General features: G+C 42.8%; 2 protein-coding genes across 4 annotated transcripts in view; one reads left to right on the top strand and one right to left on the bottom strand.

Moving 5' to 3' along the window:
* The window catches only part of AMPdeam (AMP deaminase), a 71,686-nt gene extending 67,599 nt beyond the window's left edge, over window positions 1-4,087 (top strand). For all 3 annotated transcript variants that reach the window (XM_065224531.1, XM_065224530.1, XM_065224529.1), the window contains exons 4-7: window positions 856-1,687; window positions 1,752-2,203; window positions 2,284-2,417; window positions 3,383-4,087. In XM_065224531.1, the coding sequence (XP_065080603.1) occupies window positions 856-1,687; window positions 1,752-2,203; window positions 2,284-2,417; window positions 3,383-3,676 (1,712 nt within the window). In that variant the 3' untranslated portion in view covers window positions 3,677-4,087. The remainder of the gene's footprint in view (window positions 1-855; window positions 1,688-1,751; window positions 2,204-2,283; window positions 2,418-3,382) is intronic.
* LOC135703345 (uncharacterized) lies at window positions 3,792-5,763 on the bottom strand. Its single transcript, XM_065224539.1, has 2 exons — window positions 4,737-5,763; window positions 3,792-4,676 (listed from the first exon to the last, which is right to left on the bottom strand). The coding sequence occupies exons 1-2, from the start codon at window positions 5,628-5,630 to the stop codon at window positions 4,140-4,142; spliced, it is 1,431 nt and encodes a 476-aa protein (XP_065080611.1). The 5' UTR covers window positions 5,631-5,763; the 3' UTR covers window positions 3,792-4,139.
* Window positions 5,764-18,010: the final 12,247 nt, after the last annotated feature.

Genomic DNA, 18,010 nt, shown 5'->3' with positions numbered 1-18,010 from the left:
GCTTGGATTCTGGCAAAGTTGCCAGTCTTCTTGATATGATGTCTTCGTTAAAAGTGACATTTCGAAAGGTATTTTCTATGTTCGGAAATCCCTGTACTGTCCATCGACTGATTTTCAAACAGAAGTCATCCACGGTTGTCAAAATCTAAATTCTTATCTGTCAGAATCAACCACGCTCGGAAGAGCAGGGTTCATCCAATAAGCTACAGAGATCCACCTCATTGGGGTTAATCGATAGCTTTCCAGATTCTGTCAAATTTTAACCAACACCTTAGGCCCGGCGCCTACTGATGTGGGGTTTGTTTGGTATCAGCTAGCATGTCAAAACATCATGTTGACGTGCGCCACATGCCACACGACTTCGACATGATGTTCTGACATATTGCATGTTACCACATCACCGCCACACAGTGGGTGCCCGGCCTTAGCGTTCTAGATGCACTTCTGCAGTTATTCATTGAGAGCTTATTATATGCCAACCAATGCATGAAATTGTACAATGCACAACGATACTCTCTATACCCAGGGAAGTCGAGAAAATTTCCTCGATCGGACCGGGAATCTAAATGTAATCTAACTCTTCCCCTAAAACTCCATGCAACATTATTTGTAAGCTTGTTAAAAATATGATTTATTTCCGTCAAAAAACTAACACCCTTAATAGAATCGCATTATTTAAATGACCATAAATGATTTGTTGCATTGTAAACCATATTGATAGAGTATCATTTGAGTAGGACCTATTGTGCATAAGGCTTCCAAGACGCCCCGGTTTTATTTTCGTAAAAAGAAACCCTAACCCTTCATGTTTCTTCAAATAACGCGTCATATTTCGCCCGCTCCAATCTCCCGCAGACCATCCAGTCAATCCGCCGAAGAGCACCGAATCGCCGTGGCTGATTAACTTCCCGGACGATCGCAACTACACCATCCGCTCGAACCGTGGCGTCTTCGAGGTTTTCCGCGATGCGGAAGCCAAAGACCAGCTCCCCTTCGAGTACACCAAACTGCCGGAGTTTGTCCAGGACATGCAGATGATGTGCTCGATGATTGCGGACGGGCCGCTGAAGTCGTTCTGCTACCGTCGCCTCAGTTACCTTTACTCCAAGTTCCAGCTGCACGTGCTGTTGAACGAGCTGCGGGAGTTGGCCTCGCAGAAGGCCGTCCCGCACAGGGATTTCTACAACATCCGCAAGGTGGACACGCACATTCACGCCGCCAGCTGCATGAACCAGAAGCATTTGCTACGCTTCATCAAGAAAACGCTGAAGAAAAATGCCGACGAGGTCGTTACGGTGACCAAGGGGCAACAGATGACCCTTTCGCAGGTGTTTCAGTCCATGAACCTGACCACGTACGATCTGACGGTCGACATGTTGGATGTGCATGCCGACCGAAATACGTTCCACCGGTTCGACAAGTTCAACGCCAAGTACAATCCGATCGGTGAATCTCGACTGAGGGAGGTGTTTCTCAAGACGGACAACTATCTGAATGGGAAGTACTTTGCCAACATCATCAAGGAGGTGGCCAGCGACTTTGAGGAAAGCAAGTACCAGAACGCCGAACTGCGCCTTTCGATCTACGGCAAGTCGCCGGACGAGTGGTACAAACTGGCCAAGTGGGCCATCGACGGAAACGTGTACTCAAACAACATCCGCTGGTTGATTCAAATTCCTAGACTTTAGTAAGTTACTAGGTGTTCTATGTTTCAAGCAAGACTATTCTAACAAACCAAATTTATCTTCCAGTGACATCTTCAAGACCAACCAGCTAATGAGCTCGTTCCAGCAGATTTTGGACAACATTTTCAAACCGCTGTTCGACGCCACAAACAACCCAAGCCAACATCCGGAGTTGCACAAGTTCCTCCAGTACGTGATTGGGTTCGATTCCGTGGATGACGAGTCCAAACCGGAGAATCCACTGTTCGATGGGGATGTGACCACGCCGGATCAGTGGACGGAGGACGAGAACCCACCGTACGCGTACTACATCTACTACACGTACGCCAACATGATGGTGCTGAATCACTTCCGCTCGGAGCAGGGCATGAATACGTTCGTCCTGCGGCCGCATTGCGGCGAGGCCGGCCCAGTGCAGCATTTAGTGTGCGGTTATCTGATGGCGGAGAACATCTCCCACGGGTTGCTCCTGAGGAAGGTACCGGTGCTGCAGTATCTGTACTATCTCGCACAAATCGGTACGGTGTTTCGTTGGGCAGTGTGTGTGTGTGTGTGTGTTGAACATTCAATTGATGATCGATATTTCTCCCCTCGTCAGGAATCGCCATGTCTCCGCTGTCGAACAATTCACTGTTCTTGAACTACGACCGCAACCCATTCCCGGAGTATCTGGCCCGAGGCTTGATAGTTTCGCTGTCCACGGATGATCCCCTGCAGTTTCACTATACCAAGGTGAGTTAAGCACCCGTAGAGAACCTTGAAAATGAGTTTCGAAATTTGCGAGCTACAATTTTTTGAAACATTTCAATTACTTCATTTTGAAAATTAAAAAAATATCCGAAAAGGCAGAATTTAGCAAAAATGAGACGCAATGCCCATAACAAACAATTACGCAAAGTTTCATACAAATCAGAGAAGGTCGATTCAAAAATTCATTTTTGTTTTTACTATTTTGCATGGCTTCAAAATGCAAAACATCATTTGAAACGCCACAATGGACAAGATTCACCAAAATTGTCGTGAACTAATTTTCTCATTACTATTTTTCATGAAATTCAATTAGAGCTGATTCAAGAATTGCTCCTGAAACCCAAAGGGAGCTTGTCAGAATTTAACGTAGAACTCGATGGACGATTTTGGTTGATATTTTCCCTGCAAAAGGTTTCAAATCCATTCAGTCGAATTTTTAACCAATTTTATCAAAATACTCTTCGAAATTTCATTTAAAATTTTTCTGACCCACGCCCCTAAAATGACTCAAAAACTTACACAAAAGCAAGCAATCCGACTTCTTTCAATTGAAATTCTGTAAAGTTGCCTCAAAAACAGGACGTTCCCATCGGTGAACCACTTGCAAGCCCGGCAAAATTCTCACCGTGTCAGCCTTGGATAGAATACGTGCCCTCCCCTAAGGTTTGGAGGATTTGACAAGCATACAAACACAGACATAAAAACCGTTCGTGGATCTGTGGAGGTGAAACCGGCTCATTTGATTTAACCTCCGCAGAGTGCCTATCGGGAGCGCTCAGCTTCAATCTTAAATCGCGCCCGATAGAGGTGCAATTTCACGACAAGTTCTTTTGAAGAAGCTTGCAGAAAATCTTCATTCGCTTCCAATTTCGTTGAAGAGGCACCCTGAATTTATCCAATTTTATTAACCGTGCGTACCAAATTTCACCCCCTCCCCCCGCTGACAGGAACCCCTCATGGAGGAGTACAGCATCGCGGCCCAGGTGTGGAAGCTGAGCTCGTGCGATATGTGTGAACTAGCCCGGAACAGCGTGCTGATGAGTGGCTTCCCGCACAAGATGAAACAGCACTGGCTGGGACCGAACTACACTCGCGAGGGTGTCGCCGGGAACGACATCACCCGGACCAACGTTCCCGACATTCGGGTTTCGTTCCGGTACGAGTCACTGCTGGACGAGTTGTCCAACATCTTCAAGGTCAACAACGAACGGACCCTGGCGGCCATGGCGGCGTTGAACTAAAGGAGCGCTGATTTCTGTGTAAGACGTGTTTTATGGATAAGCAGCAAACGTGATGTGAACTTGTTTGGCACTGATTGGAGGTAACCAGATGTTGTTTCTTTTCTAGTATATGAAATTTATTTATTAGTTTCGAGAATTTATCAATTGTTGACGTAATTTTGCGCGTACTTGCTGAGAAGAGGCAGTACGGTAAGCCATTAAAAAAAAACATCATATTTATCATGTATTTCTAATGTAATGCGTACAAGTCATTATAACAATTCGTATCGTATTGTGTACTGTGTCAAGCCAAATCACATAACCCTGTAATCGTTTCAGTAGTGAATTTCAGCATTATGAATTGGATTAATTAATGGAACTAATACATATATCTATTTGGATTCACCCGTTTGTCACACGATGCAAGAGAAATCGATTTTAGTTTGATTTTCAAGCAATCCGAAATCCCGAAATTCAGAAGCAATTATTCTACATAGTGAATAATACAGTTGGGCAGCGCATGCCTGGCCACCGCAACGTCTTCCCACGTGATGAGCTCACACCAGAATAGCTCCAGGTACTGCAAACAGGGAAAGAGCATCCCAACCTGTAGCAGACTCTCCCGATCCAACCACCGGAAATTCTCCAGCTTCAGTCGTTTTAAGTTGCTCGTCGGCAACGAATCGATCGGCAGTCGCATGCCGCTCAACGTAAGCTCCTCTAGATTGACGATGTCCGCCAACCGATCGAAACCCGCAGCCGACAGTTTCATAATATCAGCCACCTTTAGTCGCCTAAGCTTCGTGAAAGTTGTACAAATTTGCCGTACCAGTGCGTTGTCCAACTGCCAGCTGGCTACTTTCAGATGTATCAGGTTAGGTAACACTCGATTCAGCTGGGTCATGCATTGCTCGTAATCAAAAGGCCGTTCGTACATGTCCAAGCTGAACGTGCGTACGCTATGCAGGGGCTTGCAATCTTTCAGCATGTACTGCACCAGATGACCATAGATATGAAGCACCTATTGGAAAAAGTCGGTTAGTGAAATCGTTGAGCTTAACTGCAGGCAGCCGCTGCTTACCTTGAGATGTTGAAGTCCTTCCAAGCAGCGGAACAGCTTCTCGTTCAACGTGTACACTCTGAAGCTCAACGTGGTCAACTGCGGGCAGTTCTGGCCGATTACGGCAAGTACCGATCGCGTCATGTAGATACTGAGAAAACCCGTTTTCAGCAGCGGGACTCCGGCGAAGAATTGTTGCAGCAGCATTTCGTCTAAGTTGCAAATTTTCCCAGTCAACTTGAGGGATTCCAACATCCTCAAATCCAGCTTCTCAATTGGTACCACATTATCCAATGCGAACATTTCCAGCGACTTTAGCTGTGGCGCATACACCCGAAGGACGTGGAACGATCGTTCCGGATCGATACATCGACCCAGATTGGCGCTCAAGTGACGCACATTGGGCATCATTCGTAGCACATCGACCGTCGACACATCCATGATGTTGTTTTCCATTTTGAACTCGATCAACTCGTTCAAGATTGGAAGCGGTTCAGCCACCTTTCCGTCATGATCGATTACCGCCATCTTGATTTTCTTCAAGTTCGGCATCAGCAAAACCGCGTCCCGCAGCTGTTTCGGCGAAAGAGCTGACGAACACGTGAAGCTCTCCAGTCGAGTTTCAAATCTACGCAGCACCTTGACCAACAGTTCCAAATCCACATCGGTGCAGCTTTGCGGACCGAAGTTTACCTCCAAATTCCTATACGGACGCCAACTGCGCTGGAGGATGTCATCGCTCTTCCAGTTGATCATTCGAAGTTTCGCCCGTCCCATGTAGCGATGGGAGAATGCTTGCAGGCACCACCTGCGGCACACCAATGAAGCGACCTTGCGAACACTCAACGGTACGAAGTCCAGGATGTGCTCGAAAGCTTCCGCAGGTAGATCGTCGATGTGTAAGGAAGAAGACATTGCTTTAGGTTGGATGGAAAAGTACTGACAAACGGAGTGGGACGGTAGTGAAACGTTGCTTCCTAGGTATAGATTCGGAAGCCGAGAGGTAGCTATCTGTCCATGGAAGTCATGGCGATTTCTACCTTTGTTTTTATATATATGTGTTTTCCAACAGGCAGTAATAATAACGGTTTTTTTGCTAAGTTGAATCCAAAATAGAATTGTGGAATAGAACCGTTGAGATTTGTAACTCCTCTCTAGGCGGTGTTTCCACTGTATAGGTAGCTATGCGTATACTTCCGAAACTCTGTTGGCTACGTACGTGATTACGGAGTCCAACTAGAATTAGGATGCCTAAGGCTCTGAACCATTTGGTGGATTATTTTAACTTTTGGTTAAAATTTGACAGATGGAAAGTTATCGATTAACCCTGCTATCCGAGCGTGGTTACTTCTGACAGACAAGAAGTTAAATTTTGACAACCGTGGGTTGAAAACCGGTCGATCGACAGCACGGGGATTTTCGAACATAGAAAATAACTTTCGAAGTGTCACTTTTAACCACGAGTTAAATTTAACTCACCAAATGGTTCACAGCCTAAATGATGGCGACGAATACGCACTATAAATGCAGATGATACTGCGAAGCTGGAGTACAGTAATGGGTAGGATGCTAAGGCTCTGAGCCATTTGGCGATTTTTTTTAACCTTTGCTTAAAATTTGACAGATGGAAAGTTATCGATTAACCCTGCTATCCGAGCGAGTATCCAAGCGTGGTTATTTTTGACAGACAAGAAGTTAAATTTTGACAACCTTGGCTAAGTTCTTCTCGAAAACCGGTTGATCGACAGCACAGGGATTTTCGAAAATAGAAAATAACTTTCGAAATGTCACTTTTAACCACGCGTTAAATTTAACTCGGCAAATAGTTCACAGACTAAGAGATCTTTGAAAGCTCTTGCTACTAAGGCTTTGAACCATTTGCCGAGTTAAATTTAACTTGTGGTTAAAAGTGACATTTCGAAAGCTATTTTCTATGTTCGAAAATCCCTGTGCTGTCGATCGACCGGTTTTCGAGAAGAACTCAGCCACGGTTGTCAAAATTTAACTTATTGTCTGTCAGAAGTAACCACGCTCGGATAGCAGGGTTAATCGATAACTTTCCACCTGTCAAATTTTAACCAAAAGTTAAAATAATCCACTAAATGGTTCAGAGCCTAAGTTTCCTATTTTAACTTGACGGGTGCTGCTGCATTACTGTCTGGCGTTTTTTTATTTTCCTTGATTTGTTTTCCGTGCTGAGCACCAATACTACCGACGCCAGGGAGGCAGCTCCCACACCTGGACCCTACCCTATCGACCCATCAACTCATGAACCGGGGACCAACGGCTTTACTTCCCTCCCGTGATCAGAGATGTTATGCCTCAGAACATCCTGGCGGCGCCGATTGGGATTGAACCCAGGCCTGCTGGGATGAGAGGTAATCACGCTTACCACTACATCACCGGCGCCGCTGCCTGTCTGGCGTTGAATCGTTTGAACTCCGGATGGACTTCTTCAGTCCTTTTTTATGTACTGGTAGACCTTGCGTTGAAGATAGATCGGCCGAGGTACTTTTTGCGACGGCTTTGAAATTTAGTTGCTGACCAAATATCTTTTTTCCAGTGTGACGCAAGTGATTATAAAGTCCTCTTCCGGCTTAGCATACTAGCTCAACAGCCGGCACAGCGGTCCTCTCACACTCTCATTGCTTATTGATCATGCCAACAATATTTTGAATTAAAATGACCACGCAGCGCTCACCGGCTAATTTTGGTTTTATTTGGAGGCGAACCAGCCTAAGGCTGAAAGCCTCCTAAATAAAGCTAAATAATAATAATAATTTGGTTTGACCGTAACAGTGGCCATCAAATCGTGTAAACTGCATTGGAAAATTGCAATTGGATTTTACAGGGAACTCCAGTTCATCCCGGCTCAGTATCTCGGTAGGGACAAGATTGTTCCCTTAAAGAAAAGATATAACATATTGGCTGAAACCGTTACTCAGCCAAGATATTCTATCATAGGCTAAGAATAAGACCAGGGGGTCCCGAAGATACATGATCACTCTTTTGGCTCAGTAAGTACCAAACCTTCGGTCCCAAGCTATTTGAAGCACCCATCGAAACGTAGGAAAATCCATCCATCCAAATCTTTCAAATTTATAAGACGAATCAAAACAAACACAGATTCCAGTACGATAATGGGGTAAGCTTATAGATGTACTTGGGACCAAAGAGCTAGTCAATTTCAAATCGTTAGTTTCGTATTGATTGTTGCTAGTACCACATCCAAACCCAAAGTCAGTGCCTTTACATAAACGTGCTGCGACATGGCTATCGAATAAAATATATACAGGTTTGATACTGTCACTAGCGTCTAGAACTTTGGTTCTCTCAAGCCATGGTTCATCAGAGACAGAAGACTCACTAATCCACAACGCCGGCCCATGACGGCACACTGCCACGACATGAGCTGGAGATGCCGCCTATAAACCCATCGTCTCCTGCAGTTCAAATTACTACCCGATACATTCCAGGCAGTTGAATCATAGAGGTAACTCTAAGACTAGTAGGTCCCGAAGAAACGTGCTCAACTTTTTGGCTCAGCTCTGGTACTATCTTCGGTCTCAAGCTAGTCGATTCACCCCTCGAAACATAGGAAAATCCTATAACCCCTCATTTTATCTGTCAAAATTTCATAGCGAATCAAAACAAACATTGTGTAGTACTAGAATTTCGTCTAGAATGGGGTACGTAAATCTATTTGCTTGGGACCAATAGGCTAGTCAAGTAGTGAGCCAATTTAAAATCGTTAGTTTCGTAGTTACTGAGATGGAATTAAACGGTTGCTTCTGGCTTCAAGGTTCCTTCGATATCATCCCCTCTCAATCGTGTAGCCCTAGACTCATCCGTAGTTCTTGAAAGCGTCCAAAGTCCAATGGCTTGGTCTGATGAAATGGTGTTTAACACCAATGTGTTTGCTTCGTTTCGTCTCCAAGTTATTCGCCATTCCAATACAGCCTCTGTTGTCGTCGAATATGGTGACAGGTGTTTTCGGATCCTTGGCCTTCATATTTTCAAGTACTCCAGATAGCCACAGAGATTCTGCAGTAGCGGCGCTCAGAGCTACATACTTGGATTCACTTGACGAAATAGCAACTGTAGTTTGCTTCTTGCTGCACCATGATACCGTTGATCCAAACACTTTAAAGACGTATCCTGTGACTGATTTTCGATCTTCATTGTCGGCCGCTCAGTCAGCATCAGCAAATCCAACGAGCGGACGGTCGTCATTGCGTTCGAACTTCAATACAGCATTGGCACTTCCCTTCAGGTAACGAACGATTCGCTTCAAGCACTGCCAGTGTGTTCCTGTTGGTTTTTGCTGGTAGCGCCCCAGATACCCTACTGGAAAACAGATGTCCGGCCGAACGCACAGCATAATATACATTAAACTGCCTAGTAGCTCCCTGTAGGGTTCTTCAGTTGGCGTCCCCTCTTGTTGCAATTACAGTCCCTTCTCCATTGGTGACTTAGCTGGATTGCATTCAGCCAGTCCAAAACGCTCCAAGACTCTTGCCACGTGCGCCTCTTGCGATCGTACGCTATCTTCATTCCCAGAAAGTGGCGTGCTTCTCTACAGTCAGTCATGCTGAACACAGTCGAAAGCTTCTCCTTCATACGTGCGGTGGATTCCAATTTCCTCCCTGCGATTAGCAAATCGTCCACATAGAGTACAACGTACAGATCGTCTCCTTCTTCGCATCGTGTGTATAGGCAGTAGTCATGGCAGGACCGCTTGAAACCCATCTTGACTAGTTCACTGTTGAATTTTTCATTCCAGCATCGTGGAGATTGCTTCAATCCATATAATGATTTCAGCAACTTGCAGGTCATATTTGCTGGAGCCTGGACGCCTTCAGGAATATCCAAATAGATATCCTCCTTCAAATCTCCATGCAAGAAGGCAGTTTTAACATAGAGGTAACTCTAAGACTAGTAGGTCCCGAAGGAAAGTGCTCCACTTTTTGGCTCAGCTCTGGTACTATCTTCGGTCCCAAGCTAATCGATTCACCCCTTGAAACATAGGAAAATCAACTAACTCCTCATTTTATCTGTCAAACTTTCATAGCGAATCAAAACAAACATTGTGTAGTACTAGAATTTTGACTAGAATGGGGTACGTTAATCGATTTGCTTGGGACCAATAGGCTAGTCAAGTAGTGAGCCAATTTAAAATCGATAGTTTCATATTGATTGTTGGTTTTAACGTCCATCTGATGGAAATTGAACTGGTTGTGGACGCCTACACCTAGCACAGTACGGATGGTTGGTAACTTCGCCACCGGTGCATATGTATCCTCGAAGTCAACTCCATAACGCTACAGGTAGCCCTTCGCTACTAGTCGGGCTTTATATCGAGCGGCCTGGCCATCTTCGTCTTCCTTCACACGGAATATCCGCTTGGATTTGAGAGGTTTCACACCACGTGGACAGGGCGTCATCTTCCACACACCGTTCGCCTCCATTTTTTTTTCCTCTGTTCGGGACCTAACACTACTGCGACCAGTAAATTGACTATTGTAGTCTATCCCGTGTCCTTAGTTTAGTGCATGTCGTATTACTCCATCACTATTGAGAAATGATGAAGTATTCGATTTTTTTAGAGTTGCCACTCTTGCATTTATCGCAAGGATCCGACTCTAATTGAAAGGTCCCGCTATTTATACCCTTCGGAGTGTTGAAACACCCTCCAAAGGCGCGCCCCTTTTTCAGTCAAAATTGAATTCCTCAGCAACAAAATTAAGGTATGACACCGATAATGACCATGCATCAGAACCCTAGTCTTAACCACTTCAAACTAGGGAACAACGAAGAGAAGATTAGGAATCACATAGATGAAGACAACTAACTCATTTTTTTTGCCTTGTTTCAAGATCATCCTCGGTAGACAAAGCCGAGTCTTGTCACTATCAACAAGGCATAAAAAGTAACAAGGACTAAGATGTGTTCCTTGGATTACTGAAAAATCCTGTTCCCCTAGTTTGAAGTATTCAGGACTAGGAATCGGTGGTAGATATTACATCCCGTAACGTACCACGAAAAGGTGATCTACCCACGTTACGGGGCATGGATCGCAATTTGTTGATGACCTCCAACCATTTCATACGATCGCAGCGGGCTTCGATGTCACTGTAGCATTGAGGAGCATCTGTGGAATACGAGCCAGCAGAAGTTGCTCTGTAACCGGTGAAGAAATTTAACAACTCAACGCCTCAACATCGCTTGTCCTTCGGACTCGAGTTGTTCTAGTTGCGAAGGGAGCGCTCCGGTATCATCCGCCTCCAAAACGTCTGCATCATCAGCAATCGGAGTATTCTCACGTGACATCGGCCTCTCTCCAGGTGACGGTTCCATTGAATCACGAACAACTTCCCCCTCTTGCTCGAACGGTACTACAACGAGTGGTGTATCTGCTTGATTTTCAGGATTAGCTTTGTAGGGAAAGCAGGTTTCATGAAACTTCACGTCACGAGCAATCATAATTCTTCTTGACTTCTTGTCCCACAGTCGGTAGCCGTTTGGTGCATATCCGACCATGACGGTTTCATGACTCTTGGCATCCAATTTCTTTCGATGTTGGCTGGGAGTCCAGGCAAACGCCTTGCATCCGAAAATTCGAAGTTTTTCTAGACTTGGCTTCTGACCGTACCAGCATTCAGCTGGTGTCATACTTCTCGGCAGGGCTACAGTAGGACTTCTGTTCACCAGGTACACGGCAGTAATGACAGCTTCTGACCACATCTTTTTCGGGACTTGAGAATCGATTAACATCGTGCGGACCTTTTGAACAATGGTTCGGTTGAACCTCTCCACAACGCCGTTTTGTTGAGGCGTGTAAGCAACGGTTGGTTCGATTTGGATACCTTTCTGTGAGTAAAAACGTTTTTGGTTGTTAGAAAGATACTCACGGCCTTGATCTATTGTTAGTTTCGAGATCTTCATGTTGAATTGCGCCGTTACCATTGCTTCGTAGTCGCGGAATCGATCAACCACCTCCGATTTCCTCTTCATCAGGAACAGCATTGCAAAATGGGTATGGTCGTCAATGAAGGAAACAAAATATTTCGAACCATCCCACGCAGTAGGTTCGATTGGTCCGCATACGTCCGAATGAATTCTTTCCAACGGCCTTGTTGCTCTCGGGCGTGTGCCGTTGAATGATTCACGACATGGTTTCCCTTGCACGCACGCATCACAGAACGCCAGCTTGTCTGCTCTGAAATTAGCACCATCCATCAGTCCGCATCGTGCTCTCTTGCCGTGCGGATCTATTTGCTTTTTGCTGAAGGAAGTGTTACTACTACCTAAAGCTACAACAAATTTAAACAGCACTTTTCAGTGCTCAACCTGTAAAATTTCTACCTTGTTCAACTTTATTCCTCTTCGATCCTTGTTTGGACCCTACCCGAGGTAATCCTTCTTGGATATCGATTTGGAAAATTCCTCTTCGATCCTTCAGATTCTTATAGTAATCTGCTTGGAAGTCGATTTGGATAATCGCATAATCGCACTTTTCAGTGCTCAACCTGTAAAAATTTTCTACCTTGTTCAACTCCTCTTATTCCTCTTCGATCCTTGTTTGGACCCTACCCGAGGTAATCCTTCTTGGATATCGATTTGGAAAATTCCTCTTCGATCCTTCAGATTCTTATAGTAATCTGCTTGGAAGTCGATTTGGATAAAAATTTACTGCCGCCATGGCGCCTAAACGCAAAAGAAAGGGGCAAACTCTTGACCCCCCTTCTGAAGAAATTAATTTGAGTAATCAATTTGATTTGCTCACGGATGATGAGAATGATCCATCATCCAAGAAAAATTCTAGTAAACTTTCCCGGCTTAATGCCAAGAAAGAAAAGATTCCCCCTATTGTGATAACCACTTCCGATTTCCATGCTCTTCGCATGGAACTTTTGAATTTCGTGAAAGTTGAGTTTTCACTACAAATTGGACGTCGGGGTGAATGCCGTGTATTGGCTGAAACCTTGGACGGATTTAAATGTCTTCTCAAGTATCTTACTGAGAAGAAGCACAAATTTTTTACTTACGACACCAAAACTGAACGTGTGTTCAAGGTTGTCATGAAAGGACTGCCCAGTGGTGAATCCCTGGATCAGATCAAAGATGAACTGGCAAAATTACTTGGAGTTGTGCCACTCCAAGTAATCAAAATGAAAATGAAATCCCGTCCTGGCGATTCGCGCAACGGGATTTCTAATGATTTTTATTTAGTTCACTTCAAGTCTAGTGAACTAAACAACCTTAAGGCCTTAGAAAAAGCTAGCCTTATGCTCCATGTCCGAGTGAAGTGGGAACACTTCAGGAAGACTGGAGGAAATTTCCAAAACCTCACCCAGTGCCGTAAATGCCAGGGATGGGGTCACGGAACTAAAAATTGCTACATGCCAGCTAAATGCATGAATTGTGGTGATTCCTCTCACGCAAAGGACGACTGTCCTGTGAAGGAAGATCCTAAGAAATTTAAATGTACAAATTGTGGTGAAAACCACAAATCCAATTTTTGGGAATGTAAGACTCGCAAAGCGATCCTACAATCTCGTTCTAACCGACAGGTAAGAAACGCTCCACGTTTCCGACCAGGTACAAATTCCTCTGCTGTTAACAACGGTCAGCGAGGAACAAATTCTACATTCGTACCCGTAGGTACAAATATCACCCCTGCTTCAAATTTTTCATCTGTACCTACTCCCATCGCTGCTAACAATGTTCAGCGAGTTAATGGAGCTACCTATGCTGCTATTGCAGCGGGTAGAAATCAAAATACTAGCCAAAGTAATTCTAACGGAAATTTTGACAATTTTGATTTAGGAAGCATTACTGCCCCTAAAATGGAATTTTTACAGAAATCATTAATTGACATGATTTCTGATATGCTTAAATCTAACTCCATGTTTGATGCTATTCAAACTGGAGTAAAATTTGCAAATAATATTGTCATGACTTTAAAATTCAGTAATGGATTTTAAAGCATTAAATATTGTAAATTGGAATGCTCGATCTCTTAAAGATAATGAAGACGAGCTATTTAACTTTTTGCGAGTTCATAACGTGCATATTGCCGTTATAACTGAAACGTTCCTTAAACCTGACCATAAGGTTAAGAAGGACTCAAATTATTTAATTTATAGAAATGATCGTCTTGATGGACCCTGTGGTGGCGTTGCCATCATTATTCATAGACGAATCAAACATAAAATTCTTTCTTCATTTGAAACCAAAGTTTTTGAAACTTTGGGAGTTTCTGTTGAAACAAAATTTGGACAACTTACGTTTATAGCTGCCTATTTGCCATTCCAATGCGTAGGCCAGAAAAAGAATTTTCTCAAGGGTGACCTCCAGAAACTTACCCGTCATAGGTCTAAATTCTTCATTATTGGTGATTTTAATGCAAAACACCGCTCATGGAATAATGCTCAAAGCAATTCTAATGGTAATATTCTGTTTGATGATTGTTCTGCAGGTTATTACACTATTCAATACCCAAACAGCCCAAAATGCTTTTCTTCTGCAAGAAATCCCTCCACTATTGATTTGGTCTTAACTGATTCATGTCAACTTTGTAGCCAATTGGTTACCCATGCTGACTTCGGTTCTGATCACCTTCCAGTAACTTTTGAAATATCCCAAGAAATAATTTGTAATCCCAACAGCTCTACTTTCAATTACCATAGAGCTAATTGGGAGCAATATCGCACATTTATGGAATATAACTTCGATCCAAACATTCCTTTGCAAACCAAAGATGAAATTAATTATGCTCTTGAATCTCTGACTACTTCTATAGTTGCAGCAAGAGCTGCCTCAGTACCAAAATGCGAGGTTAAATTCGATTCAATTATAATAGACGACGATCTTCAGCTCTTGATCCGTCTTAAAAATGTTCGTAGGAGACAATATCAAAGAACACGCGATCCTGCCATGAAGGTTATCTGGCGGGATTTGCAAAAACAAATTAAAAAGCGATTCTCTGCCCTGAGGAACAAAACTTTTGAAAATAATATTTCTAAATTAGACCCGAGTTCCAAACCTTTTTGGAAACTCACAAAAATTTTGAAAAAACCTCAAAAGCCTATTCCAGCGCTTAAAGAAGGTGGTAAAATTTTGATCACAAATTTGGAAAAAGCTCAGAAACTTGCTAAGCAATTCGAGAGTTCCCATAATTTCAGTTTGGGTCTTACTAGTCCTATTGAGAATCAGGTTGCTCGGGATTTTCTGAATATTTTCTCTCGGGAAAATATTTTTGATGATTCCTGGGGGACTGATTTGAAGGAAGTAAGATCTATAACTAAAAAGTTTCATAAATGAAAGATCCAGGTGATGATGGAATTTTCTATATCCTCATCAAATACTCCCATGTATTTCTTGGTAAAATTATTTAACAGATGTTTCCATTTTGCATACTTTCCTGATAAATGGAAAAATGCAAAAGTTGTTCCAATTTTGAAGCCGGATAAAAATCCAGCTGAAGCTTCTAGCTACCGCCCAATAAGTTTGCTTTCTTCAATAAGTAAACTTTTTGAAAAGATAATTTTGAATAGAATGATGCTTCACATCAATACGAACTCAATTTTTGCAGATGAGCAGTTTGGATTTCGCCATGGGCATTCAACTACTCATCAACTCTTAAGAGTTAACAATTTAATTCGTTCAAACAAATCTGAAGGCCACTCAACTGGAGTTGCTCTTCTAGACATAGAAAAAGCATTCGACAGTGTTTGGCATGAAGGTTTGATTGCTAAATTGAAAAAGTTTAATTTTCCACTTTATATTATGAAATTAGTTCAAAATTATTTAACTGACAGAACTCTGCAGGTAAATTATCAAAATTCCAAATCTAATCGACTACCTGTTAGAGCAGGAGTTCCTCAGGGTAGCATTCTTGGGCCTATATTGTATAACATTTTCACTTCGGACCTCCCTGATTTGCCTCAGGGTTGCCACAAATCTTTGTTCGCTGATGACACAGGCATTTCCGCTAAAGGAAAAAGTCTTCGTGTTATTTGCAGCAGACTGCAGAAAAGTTTAGATATTTTCTCTTCTTATTTACAAAAATGGAAGATTTCTCCCAACGCTTCCAAAACTCAACTTATAATATTTCCACATAAGCCTAGAGCTTCCTTTTTGAAACCTAGTAGTAGTCACATAGTCACTATGAACGGAGTTCCAATTTCCTGGTCAAACCAAGTGAAATATCTTGGATTAATACTTGACCAAAAATTAACTTTTAAAGATCACATTGAGGGCATTCAAGCCAAATGTAACAAATATATTAAATGTTTGTATCCTCTTATAAACAGGAAATCCAAACTTTGCCTGACGAATAAACTTCTAATATTTAAACAAGTTTTTAGACCGGCCATGCTTTACGCTGTGCCAATATGGTCTAGTTGTTGCACTACCAGGAAAAAAGCACTTCAAAGGATTCAGAACAAAGTTCTGAAAATGATTTTGAAGTTGCCTCCCTGGTACAGTACTACCGAGGTACATAGAATTTCGAATGTTGAGACTTTAGAACAAATGTCCAACAAAATAATGAATAATTTCAGGCAAAAATCGTTGCAATCCTCAATTGCAACGATTAATTCCCTTTATACTTAGATAAGATTTAGTTTTAGTTTTTAGTTTTAAGATATCAATTGTTATACTGACATGCAGGTTTAAGAAACCTGTTTAAAATACTTAATTGCCAAGACATGAACAATGTAAAAACACTTAGATATATATCATAACAATTAAGGCTGGTACGTTACTGCAGTAACTGGAGCACCTAGGTTAAAAATGAAATGTAATTTATTTTGAATTTGGAACAAATAAAGAGTTAAAAAAAAAAAAAAAAAAAAAAGCACCATCCACAAGATTGTTACTTATGATCGCTTTCATTCATATTTGCCGAAGACACTGGAATGTCTACCTCGATCTCGTACAGGTTACCTCTCAAGTTCGCAGTAGCAAGTGACTTCGTTGTTTTTCTTGAGAACCGCAATGGAACCGCAGAAAATTACCACAACGCCTGCCTTCACCAACTTTTTAACGGACATCAGGTTGTCGCGAAGCTCGGGGTCATAGAGAACATCCTTCATGTTCAACGACGTGTTCTTGTTACTGCTTCCGACGATGGTTCCAACCGTTTTTGATACCAGTGTTTCTACGTCCTTCGCTACTTGAATCACAATGGGTTGTTTCATCTTGCGAATTTCAAGAAAATGCCGCAGCCTTCATCTCACCTGAGTATTCGTGACGTTCGGTTCCCTTCAGCTCTTCTGCCAATAAGCGTTGCTTCACGATCTCCAAACTCAACTCTTCCTCAGGAATGTTTTCCAAGGCCGTCACCAAGGGGTCATACGCATCCGGTAGAGTCTGGAACAGCGAAATGAGCAAATCAGCTTCCTCGACCTTCGCCCCAGCGGATCAAGTCTTCGAACACCAGCAAGTGCGCTCTCATCGAATCACCATCTCTCAACTTCAGACGATTGAACTGCTTTCTCACCAGGTTTTGAGTGCTAATTGACCGCTTCGCAAAGGTGTTCTCGAGCGCCTTCCACATGTCCTTGGCCGTCTTCTTCTCGCAGACGATCGCCAGGAAGCTGACAATATATGACTTGGCCTTCCGGTCTGCCTCTTCAAATTTCACCTTTTCAGCTGCTACTGCCGGTGCTTCTTCAGTTAAAGTGTTCAATACTCCAACGGAATCCAGGAACATCTTGACTATGAAGCTCCAGTGCTGAAATCCGGAACCACCTTTGAACTGCGAAATACCGCACACAGCTTCTGTCGTAGAGGTGCCCATAACCTTTTATGAGTGAAAGCAGAGCTCTTCGAATTAACGTGTGGTTTATTTGAATGACAGTTTGATAATGGAATAGAAAAATGAAAAGTCAAATAAGCAGGACTACTGAGATGGAATTAAACGATTGCTTCTGGCTTCCAGGTTCCTTCGATATCAAATACACACTTTTAACAAGTGTAGCCACAGTGGAAGCTGATTGGCTAAACCAAAATTACAAAGTAACTCCCAGCACCTCCCACTAGAAAATTATCGCGTAGAGCTAAGATTTTTGTGTAGAGTTAAGTTTCCTGTAATTATAAGAGAAAATAAATAAAGAGTCGATATTGAACCATCAAAGGACAAATACCGAGTTTGTTAAACCTGAGCTTCTCTAAATTTCGCTGAATTTATCTGTAGTCTATTGATCTTTATTTGAAATTCAGGAAACAGAAAAAAACCATGATTCAAGATTCGGGAAATTAATGGCTTAAAAGAATTTTAAATACCT

Source organism: Ochlerotatus camptorhynchus, unplaced genomic scaffold (genome assembly GCF_037179485.1).
Source record: "Ochlerotatus camptorhynchus isolate MF236.1 unplaced genomic scaffold, CSIRO-AGI_Acam_v1.1 ptg000212l, whole genome shotgun sequence".
NCBI classification, from domain to species: Eukaryota; Metazoa; Arthropoda; class Insecta; order Diptera; family Culicidae; genus Ochlerotatus; species Ochlerotatus camptorhynchus.
The sequence above is the reverse complement of the archived record's forward strand: the minus strand, read 5'-3'. Positions and strand labels throughout refer to the sequence as shown.